The 20,783-nt window shown below is 42.0% G+C and overlaps 1 protein-coding gene and 1 long non-coding RNA gene across 3 annotated transcripts in view; one reads left to right on the top strand and one right to left on the bottom strand.

The window, feature by feature from the left end:
- Positions 1-20,783, bottom strand: part of LOC125386207 — a 66,229-nt gene that overhangs the window by 11,969 nt on the left and 33,477 nt on the right. The gene's annotated exons all lie outside the window — the stretch shown is intronic.
- LOC100647235 lies at positions 72-20,781 on the top strand. Of its 2 annotated transcripts, none has more exons than XM_048411443.1 (5): positions 72-640; positions 17,237-17,360; positions 17,439-17,589; positions 17,961-18,177; positions 19,402-20,781. In XM_048411443.1, exons 1-5 carry the CDS (start codon positions 522-524, stop codon positions 19,526-19,528), a joined length of 738 nt encoding a protein of 245 aa, XP_048267400.1. In that variant the 5' UTR covers positions 72-521; the 3' UTR covers positions 19,529-20,781. The 2 variants fall into 2 exon arrangements, with proteins under 2 accessions (XP_048267400.1, XP_003400295.2); XM_003400247.4 differs by lacking the exon at positions 72-640 and adding an exon at positions 15,907-16,263.

Genomic DNA, 20,783 nt, shown 5'->3' with positions numbered 1-20,783 from the left:
ATCTCCGACTTCGTTAAATTCGTTTTATCGTCTCTTTGTCCTTCGTCGGCTTTAATAAATGGAATTTTCGATTACTCGCTTCTTGCATAAATTGAAACGCTTTGATAACGAAAACAAGTTAACTCGACGCTGTGTTAATTACGATACTGATTATAAAATTATCCAATCACAACGACACATCCAGTCGCATCCAATTACGGCTATTATGCCCGGAAGAGAACCAAAACGTCGAATAAGTTGATCCTTTTGGGCTTTAACCTTGACAGGTTGTCAGGGGCCAGGTGGAAGGAAGGAAGAACGGAAGGAATGTGCGACGAGTCGTGACCAGCGGAAGGCGGCCAGTCGACGATACATTTCCGGTGGTCGGCGGCCACTTGGAGCAAGTTTGCCCCTTGATCGTGGACAATAACGTGGGCGAGGACCGCTCGTTACACGCTACATGCCCACGAAGGATATGGATAGACGAGCGTCCTCAGCGCAGTTGGCATTCGTGACACGCACCATCGATGACATGAGCCACCATGGGATCCATCGCTTCGCCGCACCGCGCCGCACCGCACCGCACCATGTCGCCAGGAATTACGATTCTCTATAGGCGCATTTATGTACCGAAATCGACGACGAACCCCGATGTCTCCACGTACGTGTCGAAACGTTTTATTTTATTATTACACGTTTCTTGTTAAAAAAAAAGTCTCTCGGTGTGCTCTCAGCTTTCTCGTCGTATCGAATCTACGAGATAGAGAATCGATTCAAGGGAAAGATTTGGTATCCTCGAGAAATATTTTGTAATATATTTTTCTTAATATTGTAGTACTTGCGCATATTCGATATCAGAGCAATTATTTTCTCTCTCTCTCTCTCTCACTCTCTCTTTCTCTCGATGAATCTTTGTCTTAATATATTTAGCTAACGCCATATTGTTACGATAGTTGAACCCGATGAATAACGCGTATGGAGAAACACCGAAGCAAAGGAACGAATTATTTCGTTGGCTTCGAAATAACCGGAAATAGGATTCCGAATAAATTACGGTCGGTTAATCGAAAGTGGTTCCTCGAATCGCATGAGGTATGCAATATTTAACCTTTTGGTCGCTCCATCAGAACACTTTAATCTTGTAAAAAGGATCGGGAGAGCTAGCCACGCTAAATCATCCTCCCTCTTTTACCTTATCGTGACCTATCAAATATCATCCAGACATTGATTTCAGAGATTGCACAAGAAATAGAGTTTCGTAATCGCAAAAAATACTTTGCGCAGAATTTATGTAAACCCCGTTAAAGCGTATAGAGCAACTTGCGTGTAGAAATTTTTATGACTCGATCAATTTATAGATACGTTCATCACCGAAAGAGTTATTAGGGTTTGTTACTGCCATTTTATAAGCTATACCTTGTCCGTAATATTTCCGTGAGATACTTTGCAATTTCGCAAAAAGTTGTAAATCCACAGAAATGAAAGAAATTTCGATATAGAAACTTTAGTTATTAAATAAATTAAAATCCTTCGTACATCAAAAGGTTCGCGGAAGTTGCCGTTCGAGGGATATCAAACAAAGTTATAAAATTTATTTGCACGTAACTCGCCTCTGATACGTATTCATAAACTCTATTATACCGTCTGCTATCGCTGCTGTTCGTTATTGACATATAATCAATGAGCTTCGATGACGTGATAGCCACACGAGTCCATTACACAATATACAGCTAAGTATACTGGGAGAAACTCATTTTATTCGGATACGACGTTTGCTCGTACTAAAATAATATAATAGACAAATAGAAACGCTCGAAGAAGAAAAGTAATAATAAATTCTAGATAATATTTAAATTAAAAGGTATATACGATGATCCGTTTTTATAGAATTATGCGATTCTTCGGTTCCGAAATATCGATGAAATTCTGCATATCTGCCAATCACGAGTACGAATATATTCTCTTGGATGGAAAAGTTCCTCTTCTAAAATAATTTCCATTCTGGCTATTAAATTTCTTGGTGCAGCGTAGACCTGCGTATGCGTCCGCTTCGGAAGAAACATCGAGAAGTTTAATTTAAAGGATCTTTTGTTTGAACACGATTTGAAATTCACGATTCTATCGAGGATCCTTTCGATCGTAGCAACGTCGGTATCGATAATGCGAGATATCTCGTCGTTCGTCTTCCCTCTATCTGTCGGATCGAGTTACTCTTCTTCTTTTTTCCCCTATCCGAGTTTTACTTTTTCTCTTTTTAAATTTCCCTTTTCTCCCTATTCTCAATCGACCCCTACTCTTCTCTCGCTTTCTTTTTTCCATTCTCTTCCTTCCTTTTTCTTCCTTTTATTACGTCGTGTCTCTTTCTCATTTATTATCCCGCCCCTCTCTCTCGCATGCTCGTATCGCGACAGTTCTCTCATATATATATGTTATATTTCGTTTGTCTGGTCTTGCAAGCCCTTTTCTTCATTATAGTCTTTTCGTATCTACTCTTGTAATTTCGCGTTCTAAATTTCACGTTTCTTCAAAACTCCGTCTACTTACACTTAAAAATTCGGATTTACCTCTCCTTTCTTCTTCTCCTTCTCGTTCTTCTTTATTTCTTCGGTATATCAAGTTTTCTTATGTCTCGTAGCAAACTTTTTCCCTCTCTTGTTTCTTTCGCGTAACTTTATAGTTCTCTCTTGGTCTTTTTTATTTTTCTAGGTCTTCCCTATACGTTTGCTACTCATTCTATATTTTCACGCCATTTACTTTTCTTTTTAAACTCATTATTCCATGCTCTACCGTTCTATCTCGTCGAATATCTCCCCTCTTATCTCGATCATCCTCCTTTTCATGTTTCCACTTTCTTCTTCTCAGCCTTCTTCCTATCACGTCAAATTTGTTCCGTTCTGCTCTTTCTCTCTCTCTCTCTCTCTCTCTCTCTCTCTCTCTCTCTGCCTGTCTGTCTGTCTCGGTTCGTGCATTCTTCCTCGCCTTCTATCACGCAAAAACCCTTTCTTCCCTTGCCGCGGTTCTTGTCTCGTTAAATTCCATCGTCTCGTCCTTTCGGCCACCCTTTCGCGTTCCTTCTCTGTTCTCCTTGGCAGGCTTCCCTCTCTGTTTTCTGCCCTGTTCACCCGTGTCTCCCGAGGGAGTGCCAGGAAGCGGCGCTATTAGCTGGCGTAACTCTAGCCTTGTCCGTCCGAGGATAATTGCGCGGGCTAATGGTTCCTTTTTTCCTGTTCGCCTCGGAGCATCGACCAGGTAAAAAGACGTCTTGCGACCTAGGAATTTAAACACGCGCCACGAGGGAGGTCTGACCACGATATCCTTTCGTTACTGGCTCCGGAAGGGCTTCCTCTTTTGCGTACGATCACGGAATTCGAAAACAGATGCCCGGTATTCCCGGCGTATCGCGGTTCGTTTCCCTTTAATTGGCCAGCGGACTGCTGCTGGTTGCGCCTCGTGCTTGCGGAAGAACAATCTCCAACGAGGTGGTCTGAATTCACTCACGGATGTTCCTTTGCCAAGTCGTCCTTTCTTCTCGCTAGACGATTCCCTTCTTTGTTTTATTTTATCCACGCCTATGTCATTTATGCTTCGATTGCTCGATGCGATAGGAGAAATTGGGCCGATTACACGGGAAAGGGCGCGTCTCGTCGATTTCAATGACCACGAAATATGTTGTCGTGTAATTGGCGAAATTGGAAAATATTCCGTTGACTGTAATCGTTCCATACTTTAACGTAGCGGTGTTCCGCTTGAAATTTTCAAATTCGTCGTTAAAATTAAATAAGATATCGAAATGTAAATCGACCAGCGAATTTATACGTCGATTTTCCCATAGCAAAGACTCCAAAATCGTATTTATGATACATATCAGGAATTAATGAGATCGTACTATTCCGCAACACTGGAAACCCGATATTTCAAGTGACGCGCTCCGAGCGCAGCAACAATCGGGTCGGCTATACTTTTATAAATACAGCACGGAACTGTCGCGACGTACTATTCTCGCATTAAATAATTAGCCCGACGGGTGCGTGTAAATAATTAATTTGGTCGCGTTTCTGAATGAACGTTAATTAAAACGGTAGAGAGGAGTGCGGCGAAACGGTCGGGCCCGGAATTTTCAACGGTGCCATCGGAAGTCGAGCAGTCGTTATCGTTTCACCGAAAACACTTGGCAAATAATTATCCATTTTTAAGCTACGCGGAACATGCGATTCCGAGCGCATGATAAAATTTTAATGAAACGTTAGCGCGACCGGCAAATTTCAATTATTAACGAAGGACCATTTGTTAACGGATCGGGAGACCGCTTCCAGTGGGTTTTCTTGGATAAATTTACTATTTTATTAAGAACTTTTTTAAGTTGAAAGCTCGTTAGAAATAAGTATAACTTCTAAAATGAAAATAACGCGGCATTCGATTACACAGGTTATTCGGAAGAAAAATAAGAAACGTGGAACTAGAATCGGGCAATCTTCGGACGAGCATTCTCTCTCAGTGGTCTTGCATTACCACGAACCTCCGGATTATGGGAAGTCTCTGATTGGAGTTCCATAGGTACACGGAACGGTGTCGCGGAACCCGCCCAAAACCGGTAGCCGTATTACCATACAGATTGCCGTCGACTGTTATACTCACCGAACCGGGGAATCTATGAATCCGACTAATCATAAACGTACAACTAACCGAGGCTAATCTGCCGCGCGGCAATTCGGAATTTTACTGTCAGACCGAAATACGACCGGCATTCGAACGGCGAACGGGGAATGTTTTGAAGGCATCCCTGGAATATTACGATACGGTTAAGATCCGGGCATTGGGCTTGAAATGGTCCTGGGACAACCACCGCTGGATTTATCGACGAATTACAACGAACGGTATAGGCGTGTCGACGTTCAGCGATGTACGCGATTATTCCTCGTGTACGGCAGGTGTTTCGATGCTTAATTCACCATAGAAAAATAATGAAAAAAGTTCAGAACTACTCTCTGTGAAAAAATATGCTATAGCGTAAAAGTTTCGGGTCGTTTATTCGATGAAAATTTTCAGAAAAAGTTCTCCTGCTGCGGTATCTTTTATCAAAATATTTAAAAAGTCAGGTCCCTGACAATTGCTAAACGTCGAACGTTGTGCTCTCGACGATCCATTTGCTCGGACGTCACAATGCGTTTACTTTAAAATAGAGACAGAAACGTAACATTAAAAGAAGACGTAAAACGAAGGAACAGAGAGAAAAAGGCGATCAAATATTAAATTGGCAATGTCTGCCTTGTTCTCCCCTCGTGACGACACGGTTGCTTGCCGAGGGTCGGCCATAACCCTCGGACATAACCGAGGAAATCACTTGGAAAATCCTCGATGAATTCACAATGAACCGGCGGTTGGTACAACACGTTCATCCGTCACGACACCCCGGAGAATTTCTCTTTTTCCAACCTGCGTCCGCTCTCCAATCCTGACTCTGTCCTTTTCATTTTCCTCTCGGCAGTCTAATTTTTTCTAATGCAAACTCTCCCTTTTTACATACTTGTGCCTCGACCATCGTCTTACCACTCTTTACCCTCTAACTAGTTTCTACGCTAGTCCATTTTGCAACCTTCCGTTTCCAGCTCATAGGATCTCTTTCTCTTTTCTTCCTCTTTTTTTTCCTTCTTTGATTAAACGCAATAAGCAGTCGGAATTGTAATTTCGGGGAAAACAGTTTTGAATAGAAAATTAAGAGCTTTCCGGAATATTAATTTTTCTACTATGAAAATTACTCGATGAAATTTGGTATTCGAAGAATCTACAGAGAGAAAAAACGTTGCAAAAAATCGAATAATAATGCAACTTTTTTATGAACGCCGTCATAGTCCAATAGGTCGGTGAGAGCTTCGGCAATATTGAAATTGCAGCTACTTTCGTGATCGAAATTCGTTCCCTTTTCATCGCTTGACAATACGCAAAAATTCACGCTTCGACGATCGGTTATTTCAGACGAGCACTTGCATCGTCGAATACAGGGATTCTATTTTCTAAAAGGACGAGGCTAACCACGGGATAAGGACAATTCGGTTCTCTTCTGCTTCTTTCCCGCGATTGTTTTCGTTCGTGTTCGTATTCCTGTAATTATAACATTTTTCTACCCTACGAAATGTCTTAAAGGTATTAAATAAGTATTTTTCAACGATGTTCTTCTATCACAGACTAAGTCCGGATGTAACATTCCGGCAGATCTTAAGGGATCCTAAGAAATTCGACGAATTAATCATAGAACGTTCGGTTCGACGTTTCCTTAAATATTCTTATTTCAGCGGGCGCAATCGATTTCGCATTCTATCTTTCGTTCGTTTCGTCGCTAACGTTTCTTCGGTCGTTTTCCATTCTCCTTCCACCCTTTCTTTTTCACTTTCTTGCTCGTAGAAATGATGTCGTTAATCACCGGCTATTTTAATACGATCTCCCCTTCGTGTTCGCTCTCGATCGGACGCATTATATTTAGTGGGCGATCACGTGCACCGGTCTCGGCGCACCTTTAAAATGCATAATGTCGAACGGTAATAAGAAAATCCATTGTCGGGGCGAAACCGTGCATAATGACGTAGGAAATTAAACGAAATCTTTCATTCGCGTGATCGTGATAAATTTTCTTAAAGGACTACGAGCAGAATACCTCTTTTTAAATTATTTTTTTCGACCAAAAATTAACGTTATAATCAACATTATTCAGTTGTTATACAGATAATTTTGATGTCGTGAACGTGCCAGGGCATGTTGGAAAGGAGATACAAATATTAACCATAAGAACGATGGCGGAATCACTTTTAGGATTAAAGATAGTAGTCCTATGTTTCAAGCAGAACAGACGTAGGAAAACATTTTTTGCATATAATATTCATTTTCTAATCTTTATTTTAATTGGCAATCCAAAAATTATCACGTAATTTCTATAAAAAAATTCATTCGATTCCAGTATATGTAATTTTATGTTCGATGATTATACCGATTTGGAACTTTTAGTCGGCGGTGTATATAGGTACTACATTTCGTTACTACATTTTCAAACGTCGCTTCAGGTTATCAACGATTGCTGCACGCCCGTTCGATATCGCTTTTCGATTGCCTACCAAACCATCGAAACAACAGCGGCAGCAACGCAACACCGATAAACATCCTGCAAGTCCATCGAGTCTCTCGACGTTCGTTCCACGTAACGCCAATCTCCGTTTCCATTGCACTGACCGGAATTCGCGTCGAATACAGGAAGTCGAGCGTAGAAACGCTCGAAAAACCGAACACTTACGTAACTTTTACCTTGTTCGGCGTAATCGCCCCTGGTGAAAGCTCGTGAGCTCCGTGGAAGCATAACCGTCCCGTTTATGAAACGTTTCACGGCGTAGATTTACGCCGATCGTGCCTTGAGAAACGAAGGGCGACACGCAAATTGAACGAACGTTTAGCGACGCTTCGTCGAGCGTGGCCGGCTGCAGGGTCATGTCAATATTTAAATTAATCCTCGGCCAGCGTGGCCAACTATGCCGTTAAATTATATTCTCTTCGACGTGGCGAGAACCTCTCGTCGCGATCTCTTCTCTTCACTCCGACGACCACCGAGTTTCTCTCCCACCCTCCTCCCTCGGTTCTATTAATCCTGCCTTCGTTGGCTTCCTGTTCGACCCGCGCGCCTCTGCTTTCGTCGTTTTTTCTCGAGAGTCAGCTTCGAATAGCTCGCTACGAAATAGGCGACCGATTCGTATTCCTATATTTTATTCTCCGTTGACAAGCAAAATTTCATCCGCGAATTCTACTTCGATTAGACAAGATTTCGCATAATATATTTTATATTCTTTTTTATATATTTCTTCTACGCATCTCTTCCGAAACTTTTGTCTACTTTTAATTTCTTCGTACCTTTTCTCATCTCGCCGCTCGGTTCTTTGATTCCTTTCTCCCGTTATACCTTTTCTTTATTTCATTGTTTTCTCCCTTCCTCGCTTTCGCTTATCTCTTCCCCGCCCTTTCGCTGTCGTTACTTTTGCTCCTTTCATATTTGTCCTATTGTACAAAATAATCCAATAAAGATCGAAAAGAAAAGAGATATAAGTATCAAAGGGCTGTCATCTTCTAGAAGCAGTTGAAACGAAAATAAACGAGGAATGGACTATTCCGTGATTTTTTATTTATTTTCATAATTGTTACAAAACTTGGGATCTTCCATATATGTACATCAACTGTAATACATCTTCTCGACTTCCCTTCTCGTCACTCTAGTTTCTCATTCTCGTTCCTACTCTTTTCACGTTCGTGCTCCGTTCATATTCTGAATTTTTCAACTATTTCCAATCCCTACGTCTCCTCTCGTTCCTTTTAATCTTCCTACCGCCGTCTCCCCCACGTCCTCCGATTCCCTTTCGCTTTTCCAGGATTCTGTCCTTTCCCAATGTCTCAGCCGCTTCAATACCCATGGGATCATCTTTCCTCTCTCGTTCCGAGACATCGTCTTTTTCCCCGTGGCTTAATTTTGGAAGCGATTAACACAACCCGCGAACCAAACTCCCGTTTCTGCCCTTATTGAACGTAACCCCGACCTACCATCTTTTAGGGGAATCGAGTTATGAAAACGATCGTCTCGGATTAAGCAAGAAGTTTCACGTGGCGTCACATATATTTTCCACGAAATATATCTCGTATGTTTCATAGTTCTGTAGCTATGCAGAATGGTCGCTCTAACGCGATGTACGATCTTTCGTTCATTCGTGGTCACGCGATAAAATATCACTTTGATATTTTATACCGATATTATATATTTCGAACAATAAAAATCTTAGTGTTTACGTTTAATATAAATTTATACGGTTTTCCTGTTTCAATTAAAATTGGCTTTCTTTCGAACTAACGAGGATTCGTTTCTCTATAATTTATCACGCGGCTCGCGTACCGATGAACGTTTCTCCATTCGATCCAATTTCATTTTTCCTCTATTTTTTAACAATCCGCAGAAATCGCTGACCGAGCGAATTGGAGATTTTTCTGGTCTACTTCGTCTTCGTTGATGGACAAAGCGATAGGACAGTTCGAATTTCGTCGTCGTCCCCGTAGTAATTCCATATGGGTGCGCGCGCGCGCGCGCGCTCACACCAGAGAGGGACTTCTGCCAATCGAGTTCTGTCCGACTCTCGAATCGAATTACGTCCCAACGCGGTCGTAGTTTTTCCCGATCGTGCATTTATTTATCGGGGAGAAGCATCCGCTCTGTGTCGTGGCAAATTTCGCCCACGAAGCCAACCAGTTGGAAAAAAGAGGCACCGTTCTTCCGACGCGTTCCGGGAGAACATTAATTTCTTCGTTGCTTTCCTATTTCCTCTACGTTGAGATTTTCCTGTCTCGCGTGCCCCCGACTCGTTGTAAATCAGTGCAGAGCAATATTTGGCCTAATTACATTTAGGATATTTCGCGATGAATCCCGATCAACTACTCAATCTTTGTTCGACGGAACTAATTATTAGGTCGTTTAATGATTTAATCAGTGTTAGAGTTCGACACGCGTTTCTTATTTTCCACGTTATATATTTTTGTTTATTACGGTAACATTATTTTATACGCTTCGTCGTAGTAAAGTTATTGGGAGATTTTAACGCGAAAACAGGAAATTGGTATAAACGTTATATAAATATTCTGAACCCCAACAGTGGTACGACGTACTTGTTGCCTGCGGGCTATCAACGCGATTAGCTTAACACCATCGACGACATGATAAGTCGGCGCGCAGGAAATTAGAAGATAACTTACTAAAACTGCTTTCCGATCGATTCTTGTCAGCCTAAGGCTATTTGTGACGAAGCCGTTTCGTTGGAAAAAGACCCGCCCATTATGCGTTATTTCGCTTCAAATAACTCCGAGAAACTACCCTTTGACCAGTTTTACGATTGTCAAGTTCATCCGCGCTCCGTTTACAAAAATATTTTTTTCTCTTTAACGGAAATTTTTCACCTGCAGCTAGATTTCGGTTCGTTCCTCTCAACATCGCTCGGCATCCTCTGTTTTTCCAAACTCTCGACACCCCTTTCATCCGCTCTAGCAGCGTAACAGTTAAATCCTCGTAATAGCGTTGCTCATTCCGGTTGCAGCTTCTTCTCGTCGGTGCGCGAGTCACCTCCTACCATCCCTCTAAAACACTCGACCTTCGTGAACTTTTGGAAAGCCAGACTAACAGGCTCACCCAATTAAACACACGCCAGAAATCGTTGCCAAAATTCGAGTTGCTTCAACGTCGACCCCTTAATTCCCCGTTCCTCTCGCGTCTCTGTGGAGAAGGAAAAATCGTTCGCCTCGATCATCCCTCCACTCCTCTCCCCACTCTCTCTCGAACGCAAGCTGTATAGACGAGGATTCTTTTTTCTTTTTTGAAAACTGCCTGGCCGCTGCTGCGTGCAACTTGTACGGACTATTTTAGCCAGCTGCGTTCGGTTCGATGTTGTACCGCGTCTATTGATCGGAGCTCAGAGAAGCATAGAGTTACAGGCCAGTGGCGTCGGCCTTTTCACCCCCTACCGCCAACCCCTAACGTTCCATCGTTCTCTCCCTCTCTCAGTCGACTATCTACTTCTCTTTCTGGTCACTTCTCAGCCTAGCACGCTCTGTCTATTAGTTTCTCTGTTTCGCTATCTCCGTTATATATATAACGTGTATGTATGTGTGTGTGTGTGTATATATATATACATACGTATAGATATTTCTCGCTCTCTCGTTCCGTCGCAGTGGCGAGGACTGCACTATCCGAATTCCATTTCCGTCCAATTACGATTCATCCCCGTTTCAAAGCGGCAGTCACGCTGCGTTCATCTGTGACGCGCTGTCGTCAAAAACGAACGTTTGTCACCCTCGTGCTCGTCATCACAGTCACCCTCTTGGCCCACTATTTTTCGATGACGAATGCTCGACTCTTACCGCTCGATTCGAAGGAACGTTCATCGCCGCCGCTAATGGCTGCGTGTCGATTCGAGGATCACGACTAATCGAGGGACGGTTCTTCGACCCTCTTTCGCGATTATCCTCGACTCTCTCCCGAAAGGAACAATAGGAACGAGGCTTTAAGGTTCCATTCCGAGACAGGTGTCGTTTAAGATGGAACGAATGGAAGGAAGGGAAAGATCTTGGGCTACTCGTTATCTTTTATCCCTTGACGACAGAACTTTCCGATCAGGCTGGAATATCGATCGTTGATCGCAAGATTCGAAATAAAACTGAACGAAATTCCACTCGGACAAAGAGAAAAACAGGGAAAGGATATAGAAAAATTGAATACGAAAACTGACAAGAATATTATACGCTTTATTCTGTCAGTTATCGCGTCAAACATGAAAAAAGAAACTGTATATATTCGAAATTCGAAATTTCAAGATCCACGCGTGCAAATCGATCGATGATCGTCGAATTTGTAAAAAAATTGTCACCCGAATTTCAATTATTCGCAAGAGGCAAGTCTATCGATATATTTCCCTCCCGGCCTGTTGAATTTCGGTCTTTTCACTCGATGATCATTTTTCGAAAAGCGAAGCGCGAAATATATGCGCATTCTGATGTTTTCCGGATCGGACTTGAATGTATGCATGCCACGAGCAAACAAAATCAACAATGCGATGTAAACGAGTTTCCACGACGAACAATTTCACCACTGCGAATCGACATTATCCCATGAAACGTTGATTACGTTAACTGTGTGTAACTTAAAGTTGTATATTCTGATTATTATATTTTCTAGATTTATACGCTGACAACTTATGATTGCTTCGCAGGCAATTGGTCAAAAGATTCAGTCACGGTAATTAAGAAAACATAATTTCTATGTTACATTGAATCCAATATGCATCGATATCCAATTTCAATTAAATACTTTGCGCGGCCCTTCATCTAGCCAACGTACACGTTATAAATTTTTAGGCTGCTTCTTTTTCGCGTTTCATATACCAAACCAGTCTCCGCTCGAAACAATAAGATCCGATACCGAGAAGAATCGAACGATCCTCCGTTCTTTCTCCTTTTTTTTATCTTTCATTCTGTTTACGCCAATTTATCGATGATATATCGTCGGACCCAATCATCCAATTAAGCGCCCACGCCTCTGCTTGCGTCTTTACTGAAAAAGTAAGTTGTTGATTGGCCGCCTACACGTATCGACCGACCGTGGCATAGTGTGGCTGCATTATCGATAATACAACGACGTATTATCGATGAGCAAGTTTCGTTGATTTCCGGTGAATTATCGGCAACCACGATGGCCGATTTTGGTTCTTGTTCGAAAGCAAATCGTAATTGCGTTCTAGTACGTACTTCGTTCCCGAATTAGGTCGTGAGATTGCTAAAAAAGTTCACGGTCGTGGAACGAATCAAAGAAGGAACAACGATAGAGAATCGGTCGGATAGAGGATATTTTCGGTGCGACTGATTTTCATCGATTCGTTTTGAAAATTATTCTCGATTGAGTACGATTAGTAGCGCCGAAAACGATGTAATCTTCGGCCAAACACCTGGCGAAACGCGAAAAAGTAACGCAAACGATGATAAAATTGATTCGGTTTTGGTAGAAATCGAATGCATCGGACGACAACAGGAAAATGAAACTGCGCGAAAACGAAATACATCGTGGACGGACTAGGTTGCAGCTGGCTAACGGCACAATCGTGTTTCTGTCTTGCTGTAACTGTAAACGATCGTCGCTCGAGCAACGAGCAATCGATGTCCGGCTTCGCGACAATTTCCACCTGATGCCGATACATATTCGTTTTTAGTTGGATTATGCTGACCGCGTTACGACCGTTTGCCCTGGTAATCTGGTGCGCCCTTTGCCAATACCGACTGGGAATTTGCGAGCGCTCCGATCGATAATAATTGATTCGAGATTACCAAATCGGCCGTGCCGCCCCAGTTCGTGATTGGGGAACAGATGCGCGCCACGTTCGATCGAATCCAGCAGAAAAAATCGTGTTAAGTGCTCGTCGCGTGGAAATTACGGGGTGAGTAACCATCGCTTCGCTTCGCGCTTCGTCGCGAACCAATTGATCGACTAAGTTAGTTTTATATCCAGATTGTTTCCAGATTGTTCCGAAAGTTACAGAGTGGTCGCGACGATCGTTACAAACGCAAATTTCCTTTGTAACCGAAGTAAAAGATGACAACTTGAAGTAGAAAAATAAAAAAGATTATCGCACGACAAAGTATAGGAGATAACGATATTTCCCGGTACGATATTCGCAGGACCACGTTAGATATTGATAGATATCGTTCTGGACGTTAAGTGATTCAATGGCGAACGAACAGAGCGTTACAGATTTCGGGCAACGTTGGCTGTTTTCGCTGTTTCGAATCGTTGCGAGACGCAGTCATTAAATCGAAACGCGGCCGCATAATACGGCAGCAATTTAGTTTCGCGGCGAAGTTTATTGCACATCTTGCGTCGTGCACCGCGAAACGCACCGGTAACAGATGGTCGTTGTGGATACCGAGTGTTACCATAAATCATTATTAGCCTGGATGCAATAAGAATAGTCTCCGTGCATAATGAATTCCATCGGACCGGCTGTGACTCGACGATTTCGCAAATCGAACATTTCCGAATTAATGCCCGTGGCACGTTCGCGATCTTTTCGTTTGTAGGATTTCGTATTAATTACAACGAAAATGTAATATCGCCTGGTATATGTATCGCGTTTAATTTATAGTTGTGAGAGAAAATTAATAGTATCGTGATTAATTATTTGGTCATCGTTGATAATTTATCGGTTCTTTCTGCTAGTAATATAATACAATGGCGCCTTTTAATTTTCGCACGAATCATGTAATATCAAATATGGTACGCGGCATAAAACGGCATAAGTAATCGGATTTTCGCAATTCTCCTCTCTTTAAGTACATTCGTTGTCTTAAGTGTCACTCGTAACTTCAAAGGACTTTGCTAGACTTAGGACTCTTGATTCTTAAGCGAAGAGTCTCTGCGACGGCACAATGCAGTCGAGTACTTTCATCCACGCACGTTTATTCCATTTCATTAACGCCAGATTTAACGATTGATCGGCTCGATCTCCAGCAGCAATGGTTCGATGAATCGCGATCTTGTTCACGGCAATTACCGCGCCGATAATTAGTGCAAATCGATGCATCTCGCCGCTTTGTCGCAGTCAGTCGCCGGAATATCCTGCCAGAAGCCGAGGCTCTCTTGATTTCAATTCAAATGAAGCTTCTGAACGTGCGATTCGCACGTTTCTCCTCTTCCTCCTGCTCCTCCTCTCTCTTTCTCTCTCTCTCTCTGTCGTCTTTTGCCAAATATTCTCTCGCTCTGTACATGCTCTGTCTCGTGTACATGCTTGTTTGCATCTTTGTGTACCAGCTTGGCACCATTGTCGCTAGAGAGATCGATGAAACCGTATTAATTGGCGCTTTCGGTTTCCATCTTATTGTTGCTCGGCTTGAATGAAATTTCAATCGACTGAACGATCGGTCTTGGCAGCATTCGGACGACGATTTGTTTAAACGAATGTCGGATGATCTTAAGCGACGCTAGAATCGTCGATTCGAGTGAAAAACTAAGGAAACGATAGATCTTTGAGTGAGTAGATGTTAAGGAAATTAAGTATTTAGTTTCATTTGAGAAGCTGTCTCGTGATTAAATATACGGAAAATTTACCGTATCGATGTAAAGTTGGTCATTGTATCTTAAACTCGAAGAACGTGTAACGAACCACTTCTGTTAATTTCTGTCTTTCATTCGGCTGATCTTCGCCTTAGTTACAAGTACTCCGAGTTTCGCTAAAGTTCGTAATAAAGTTTAACAAGAGTTCGAGAGTTTCATAAGTTCAGAATTCGCAAGTTCAGAAAAGTTCGAGTATGGTTATAACGTTTTTGGTATCGATAGTTGGCAAAGTTCGATTACCGAGAATCAAAATACATCTGGTAGAAGAAAACGAGTCGCTGTTAATTACCGACTCTATCGTTCGAAATATTGCTAAACGCGAATACAGATGAAAATTTGAAACGCGCAGCTAGAAATTCCATCTTACGCTTAAAATGGTTTCTTGCGCCAGCTAGGGGATATTTATCGACGTATTTTCTATACGATAGAAGGTCATTAAAAAAAGGGTATAGGAGGTGGATGGAAGTAATGCATCATCATTTAGTTAATGATGCATGCAAAAATTGATTTAAACGTGTCGGGCGTGTACATACGTATATTCCATGGTAGGTGTTAAATGACATGTCACGCACTCTACCATAAACGGCCAGAATATTTGATTAATAGAACAACGCTGTTTCACGCTAAATTAACTAATTTCGATATATGCAAACATATATACTGTATCGCTTCTTCTATAATTAATAATAACGTAGGTAATAGATCTGCCCACGTATCTAAAGCGTCTTGGAGATAATTAGCCTTGATCCGAGTTAACGCTGTCCCCTATTTCTTTAACTCGATCAACTACAACTTTTTATCGCATCGTTTATCCTCGTTGGTTTGCTACGATACATAGAACGTTAGTTCGGTAGTTAAAATTATTGCCCCTCTGTTAGTTTAATTATGCTTCGGTATATAATATAGGTTGGTAGTTCTAGTACTAAACTTTGTTATAACTTTGGTACGTTCCTGCCCATCGCGCCCGCGATGCTTCATCTCTATTTTATCTATATTTATTCTGGTTGCTCTACTTTCGAACATCCAGTCAACCTTTCTCTATCTTCACCCCGGAACATCTCTCCTCTCTTCGATTTCGCGTTACTCTTTATTAAATTCGCATCCTCGAGAGAAAAACGTCTCGACCATCCATCAAACTTCGTCCGTCGACGCTTAACGACTCCCTTTTTCGAACGAGCCCAATCTAAGATCGCCGCAAGATCGTGGGCAGAACGATCGACGATTAGCGATCATAGAGCTTGCTCTCTGTATAAAAGGAGCGTATCGATGCGTAACTGTTTGACAGTGCGTCGAGAACGTGTCTTGCAAGGAGTCGATCTCGCGTAACGGGTTACGTTCGATCGTGAGCCAGCCGATCCCACCTCCGACGCCCTATAAAAGATGTCTCAGAGAGGACAGGATAGCAGTGCCACGTGCGAAAACGACATGTCCGCGTCGAAAAATAGCTCTCTGTCCCGATTGAATCAGGATAGTCGACGAGACTCCGGTGACTGGCAGGATCAGGACACCGATTCCGAGATCAGCGAGACCGACTTCCTCACCAAGGGTGCCTTTTTGTTGACACCGAGCCACGAGCTCAGCATCGAGAAGGCAGCCACTATATGCGAGAAGATGAATTTTCGGTGAGGTTCACGCAGATTTCTTTTTATTGCCGTGATCGTTAGCTTTCCTTGTAAAATCGTATACGAAGCTATGGTAGAAATTTGTTTATCGAAAGTTTTGGTGGACATGTTGCGGTTTCCCCAGTTAGGATATTTCAACTTTCGAAATGATATTTTCTAGCACTTTTAACGATCAGAATGTCTTAAATTAAAGCGTTTTTAAAGTTTTCGGAATAGAAACGAATTTTTTGAACCGCCTTTCGTAACTTCGAGTTACGTAGTTTTACGTTTCTAAAACTAGAGGATTTTGGGCTTTCCATGGATCAGCATTTTTTAATTTTCGATTTATAAAACTAGTAGGCATGGCTTTTTAGGAATTCGATTAAACTTTCGAATTTCTCCGATTAAGAACCAATCTCGGAAAGATAAATCTTAATTTTTACCAATTCAATTGGATCTTATTGAATAAGTCACTTCGTTGTCTAATAGCATTTCGATGTTGGGTAATATCGACAAATAAAGCTTCATTGCGCGATAAATTTTCGTTTCGCGTAAAGGTTTATAAGCGTACGCTATCGGTAAAATGGTATATCGTACTGTTTGAAATGTCTCTAATGATTCGGCACACGTAAATCACAACAGATAGGAGGGCGAAGAGAGTCTCTGGTTAATACTAAACGGAGACAAGCCAGTACGACGACGATTTAATCGAAATTCTCGTTGCCTTCGACGTTTCCATTTCGATGGATGACCAATTGATTAATTTATTAAATTTAATCGACTCATTAAATTATTTGGAGATACGATCGTACGGGGGTTGAATAAACCGAGTAGCCGAGAAAATTGCAATAAAAGATCAGCTAACAGAAAGCTAGCTGGTAGTAGAATTACGCGAGATGGGCAATTCGAGGAAAAAGGGAGACGAAGAACAGGCGGAGAGCAGAAGAGGAAAGAGAGATAGGAGATAAAGCGTGGTTGTCGTTTTGCATTACAGTGGCGCGTTCTCCTTGACGAAAACGGCCACCGGTATACTCTTCAAGTTCAGCAACATCGACGATTTTCAGGCGGTCTACAAAAAGGGCTTCCACAAAGTCACCGGGGCACGCTTCTACAAGAAGGTACTTATCTTTCGGTACACAAAGGACCCTCCTCTTCAGAACGCCTCTAAATACGACGTTTCGTATTCATGAACGCAGGTCGCTATACCCTGCAGACCGGCGAAGACGTTCACCGTCTACGTTTTGGACGTACCTGAAGAATTACCCGAGGAGGATATTAGACACGCTCTCTACAAGTACCGGTCTATAGTCGAAATTACGCGGCTACCTCTCAACACGGGCACTGTTTGTGAGTATTTTCCACGATATCATCGCCGCTATGCTCGCCATCGCGATACGACGATACGTCGGATCTTTCGAAATTTTTCGTGCCACAGGTTTACGTGCGTACGCGATATCGTCGATTTATATCGGATCGATTCGTTGGATCGTGAATACTTTTCGAGTCGGTTTCCATATCGATCCTGTCGACTTTCGTATCGGTCGGAACGCGCAAAGAAGCGCTCGTACAATGATACGGAAATCACGGGCTTAACGCAATCAATTACATTAATTCCAGGCGTTTGCCTGGATCGTTCCTGATCGAATTAATTTCCCCTCTTTCACCGGTCATTTCCCAAACCGCGTGCCCGCTGACCCGGTGTCTGCTTTGCGAATTAGTGAAAGCGATCAACGACAAGTTGAAAAGCGACGCTCACAGCCAGAACGAGCCTGCGACGATTTACACGGGGCCACCCGTTATAAGGGTAACCCTGGCCAGCGTGGAAGAGACCTCGACGCTGCTCAGCCGTGGACTGGATTTTTATGGAGCCACATATTTCCCCACCGAAACTCCCCATCCAGCTGCTCAGCCCCTGGCCAAATACAAAAACAACAGGTGGGAAACGAATGTGTGTGCTTGCATATGCTCGCGATACGCTTTCCCGCGTCATTCCAAATCAATTTCAGTTTATCGGAGTTGCCGCTTTTCACTCCCTTTTTTCCGCTCTCGCCCGATTAATTTTCTTTCTGCGTTGGTGCTTTTAATTGGCCCTTTGATTCATTACACGCCGCATCGTGCGCTCGCCAATCATGCCCTTTCTTTTTTCAGATATCGAATATATTTGTACAAAGTTTATCCAGTTGCAATTGAGTAATTCAAATTTCCTCGCGCGTTGTTACGGCGAAAATGAACAAAATTACGATATTGTCGACGGAAACAGAAATTAACGAATTAACCGTTTTCGTTGGTATGTCCGGCAATCTAATTTATTCGTTGCTCTTAAAGAGCAATCGATCGTTCGACCAAGTAACGCGATTAACATTAAAACCCTCCCACCAATTAAACCAGACTTTATGCATGCAGATGGCAGACGTTAATCCGCCAAACGTCAATTATCGTGTCTGGTACGTTTCATCGAAGACGACGATACTTCGGAACGGCGTTGTTCACGGGTTTAGCCGTTTATCAGACGCGAGATTATTAGGTCGACGGAAAATAGACAACCGTATCGCCTGGTGGAATACGCGTCGCGCTTATGGAATCATAAAGGCCACGCTTTAGCTGTTCGATTCTAAAGCGTAAATTGGAAATGCCGAAAATAACCGCCGCATCGAAATCTCCGCTTGTTTCTGCTCGAAGAGAGACAAAGCGACCGCGTATCGCTGAAACTGAAAACGGATATCTAAGTTCCAGTCTAAACTTGGTTCATTCAACGATATATCCTCCGTCGCTTTTACGTCGAAATAATAACTACGATGTCCTATAGACTCTGTAGCGTAGAAGTGTGGTTGGATAAGCGTGATTTCGCGTAGTCGCGTTTCTTCAAAAAATCCATCAAACGTTTAACATCTTTGCCTGCCTTATATAATATTATACATATTGCCTATATTTAATCCGCACTTACTAAAACACGGCACGTTCTATCTTTGATCGAAATTTGCCGAACTTGTCTTACAGCGCTACGCACGAAACACTACCCGATTAATCAAACTAAATCATTATTATCCCAATTGGGAGTTTAACGCTACTAGCACGAAAGTGGAGTTCTTACTGTCCGGAAAGTAATAAAAATCGAATATGAAGCGGTTCGTTTTTCAACAAGACCCGCCATCGTTTCAGATGGCTCGAGCTGGCAGCCGTCGGTGCTGGACAAAGAGTCAGGGATCTGCTTCCGGTCTTCGACAACGCTGGCTTCAACAAATTACCACCCCCGGCCAGCCGGCTGATAAAGCCTCAAAAAAACTGACACGTTCCTCGACTTCTTTCATCCCCTCTTCGAAATTCTACGCAACTGCCGTGTTCGCCAGCTCCGACCTTGAGTTTTATCGCATTTTAGATAGGAGCGTCGAAGATCGGTTTCAGGGGATCGAGAGAATGCGTTAAAGGAAATCGGAAATTCTTTGTTGCACCGTAACATAATCGCGTTTGTGTAATACTTTTGTTAACTGAATTCCTTCATAGTGTAATAGAACGACGAAGAAGGCTAAAGGGAACGACTAACAAACTATTTCTTTAATTCGTGAAGCTAGATGTAAAAATTTGTAACATCGACTGCTCCTACCCAATGAGTTTTAACAATTCGGTTATGGTTTCTATGGAGATGAACAATTACTCGTTCTAACATTAAAATTAAGTAATTTTCAGAAAACAGAATTGATCGGTGTTTGGTTTTTGATTGGGCGTTTTAGTACAGCGTTACGGTATCGTATTCCATGGTTTGTCTAACTTTCTCTCGTACTACACTGTGAGAAGATTAACAATTTGCTCGATAGGTTGACTCGGTAATCTACCAGATAGAACGATTTCTATGCAAAATCCTTCTTAAGACACATTTTGAACAGTTTGAAGAAACGAGGTTTTACCATTTACGTTCTTCGTTAATGGTGAAAATGTATTTATCACGGTGATTTGTACCTGAACCTGAAAAGAACGGTGAATCCTGTGGAATAGCGAATAAAACTAAATATTGAAAAAAGATATGTCTTAAAAGATAAGCTTTTATCGAATTCTTATTCATATTGTAATAAAGACTTAAACCGGTATTACGTTTATTAACCTCAGCCATACCTCTGTTCAAAGAGATTCTAGAATAAAGAAGGCCATTTCACGTTTATTCTATGAACGCTTTTCTACGAGTTATTGATATTTATAGAGATCGTTCTATCCGGCTCTTCCTAAAATGTTCCTATTTATATGTATTTCTTTCGTATGTGCAAGAATAATATTTAGTTGCAATAACGAATCGCTGTTCCTATTTAAGTTATATATTACGATTCATAGAAATGATCGTTCTTTCATTAAAGAGAATTCGCTCAGTCTCTGACAAATTGAAAAATTTACGTATGTTGAAAGAAATAATATTTGAATATAGAATACTCTAACACACAACATTGTTATTTAATACCTTAGCAACGAGGAATCAATTTCTTGACACTGTATTAACGAAGATAATTTTACATTGTATAGAAAATATTAAAATTTTGAAGTCACGCAAAAAGACG

The sequence above is a fragment of the Bombus terrestris genome, chromosome 13, assembly GCF_910591885.1.
Source record: "Bombus terrestris chromosome 13, iyBomTerr1.2, whole genome shotgun sequence".
NCBI classification, from domain to species: domain Eukaryota; kingdom Metazoa; phylum Arthropoda; class Insecta; order Hymenoptera; family Apidae; genus Bombus; species Bombus terrestris.
The sequence above is the reverse complement of the archived record's forward strand: the minus strand, read 5'-3'. Positions and strand labels throughout refer to the sequence as shown.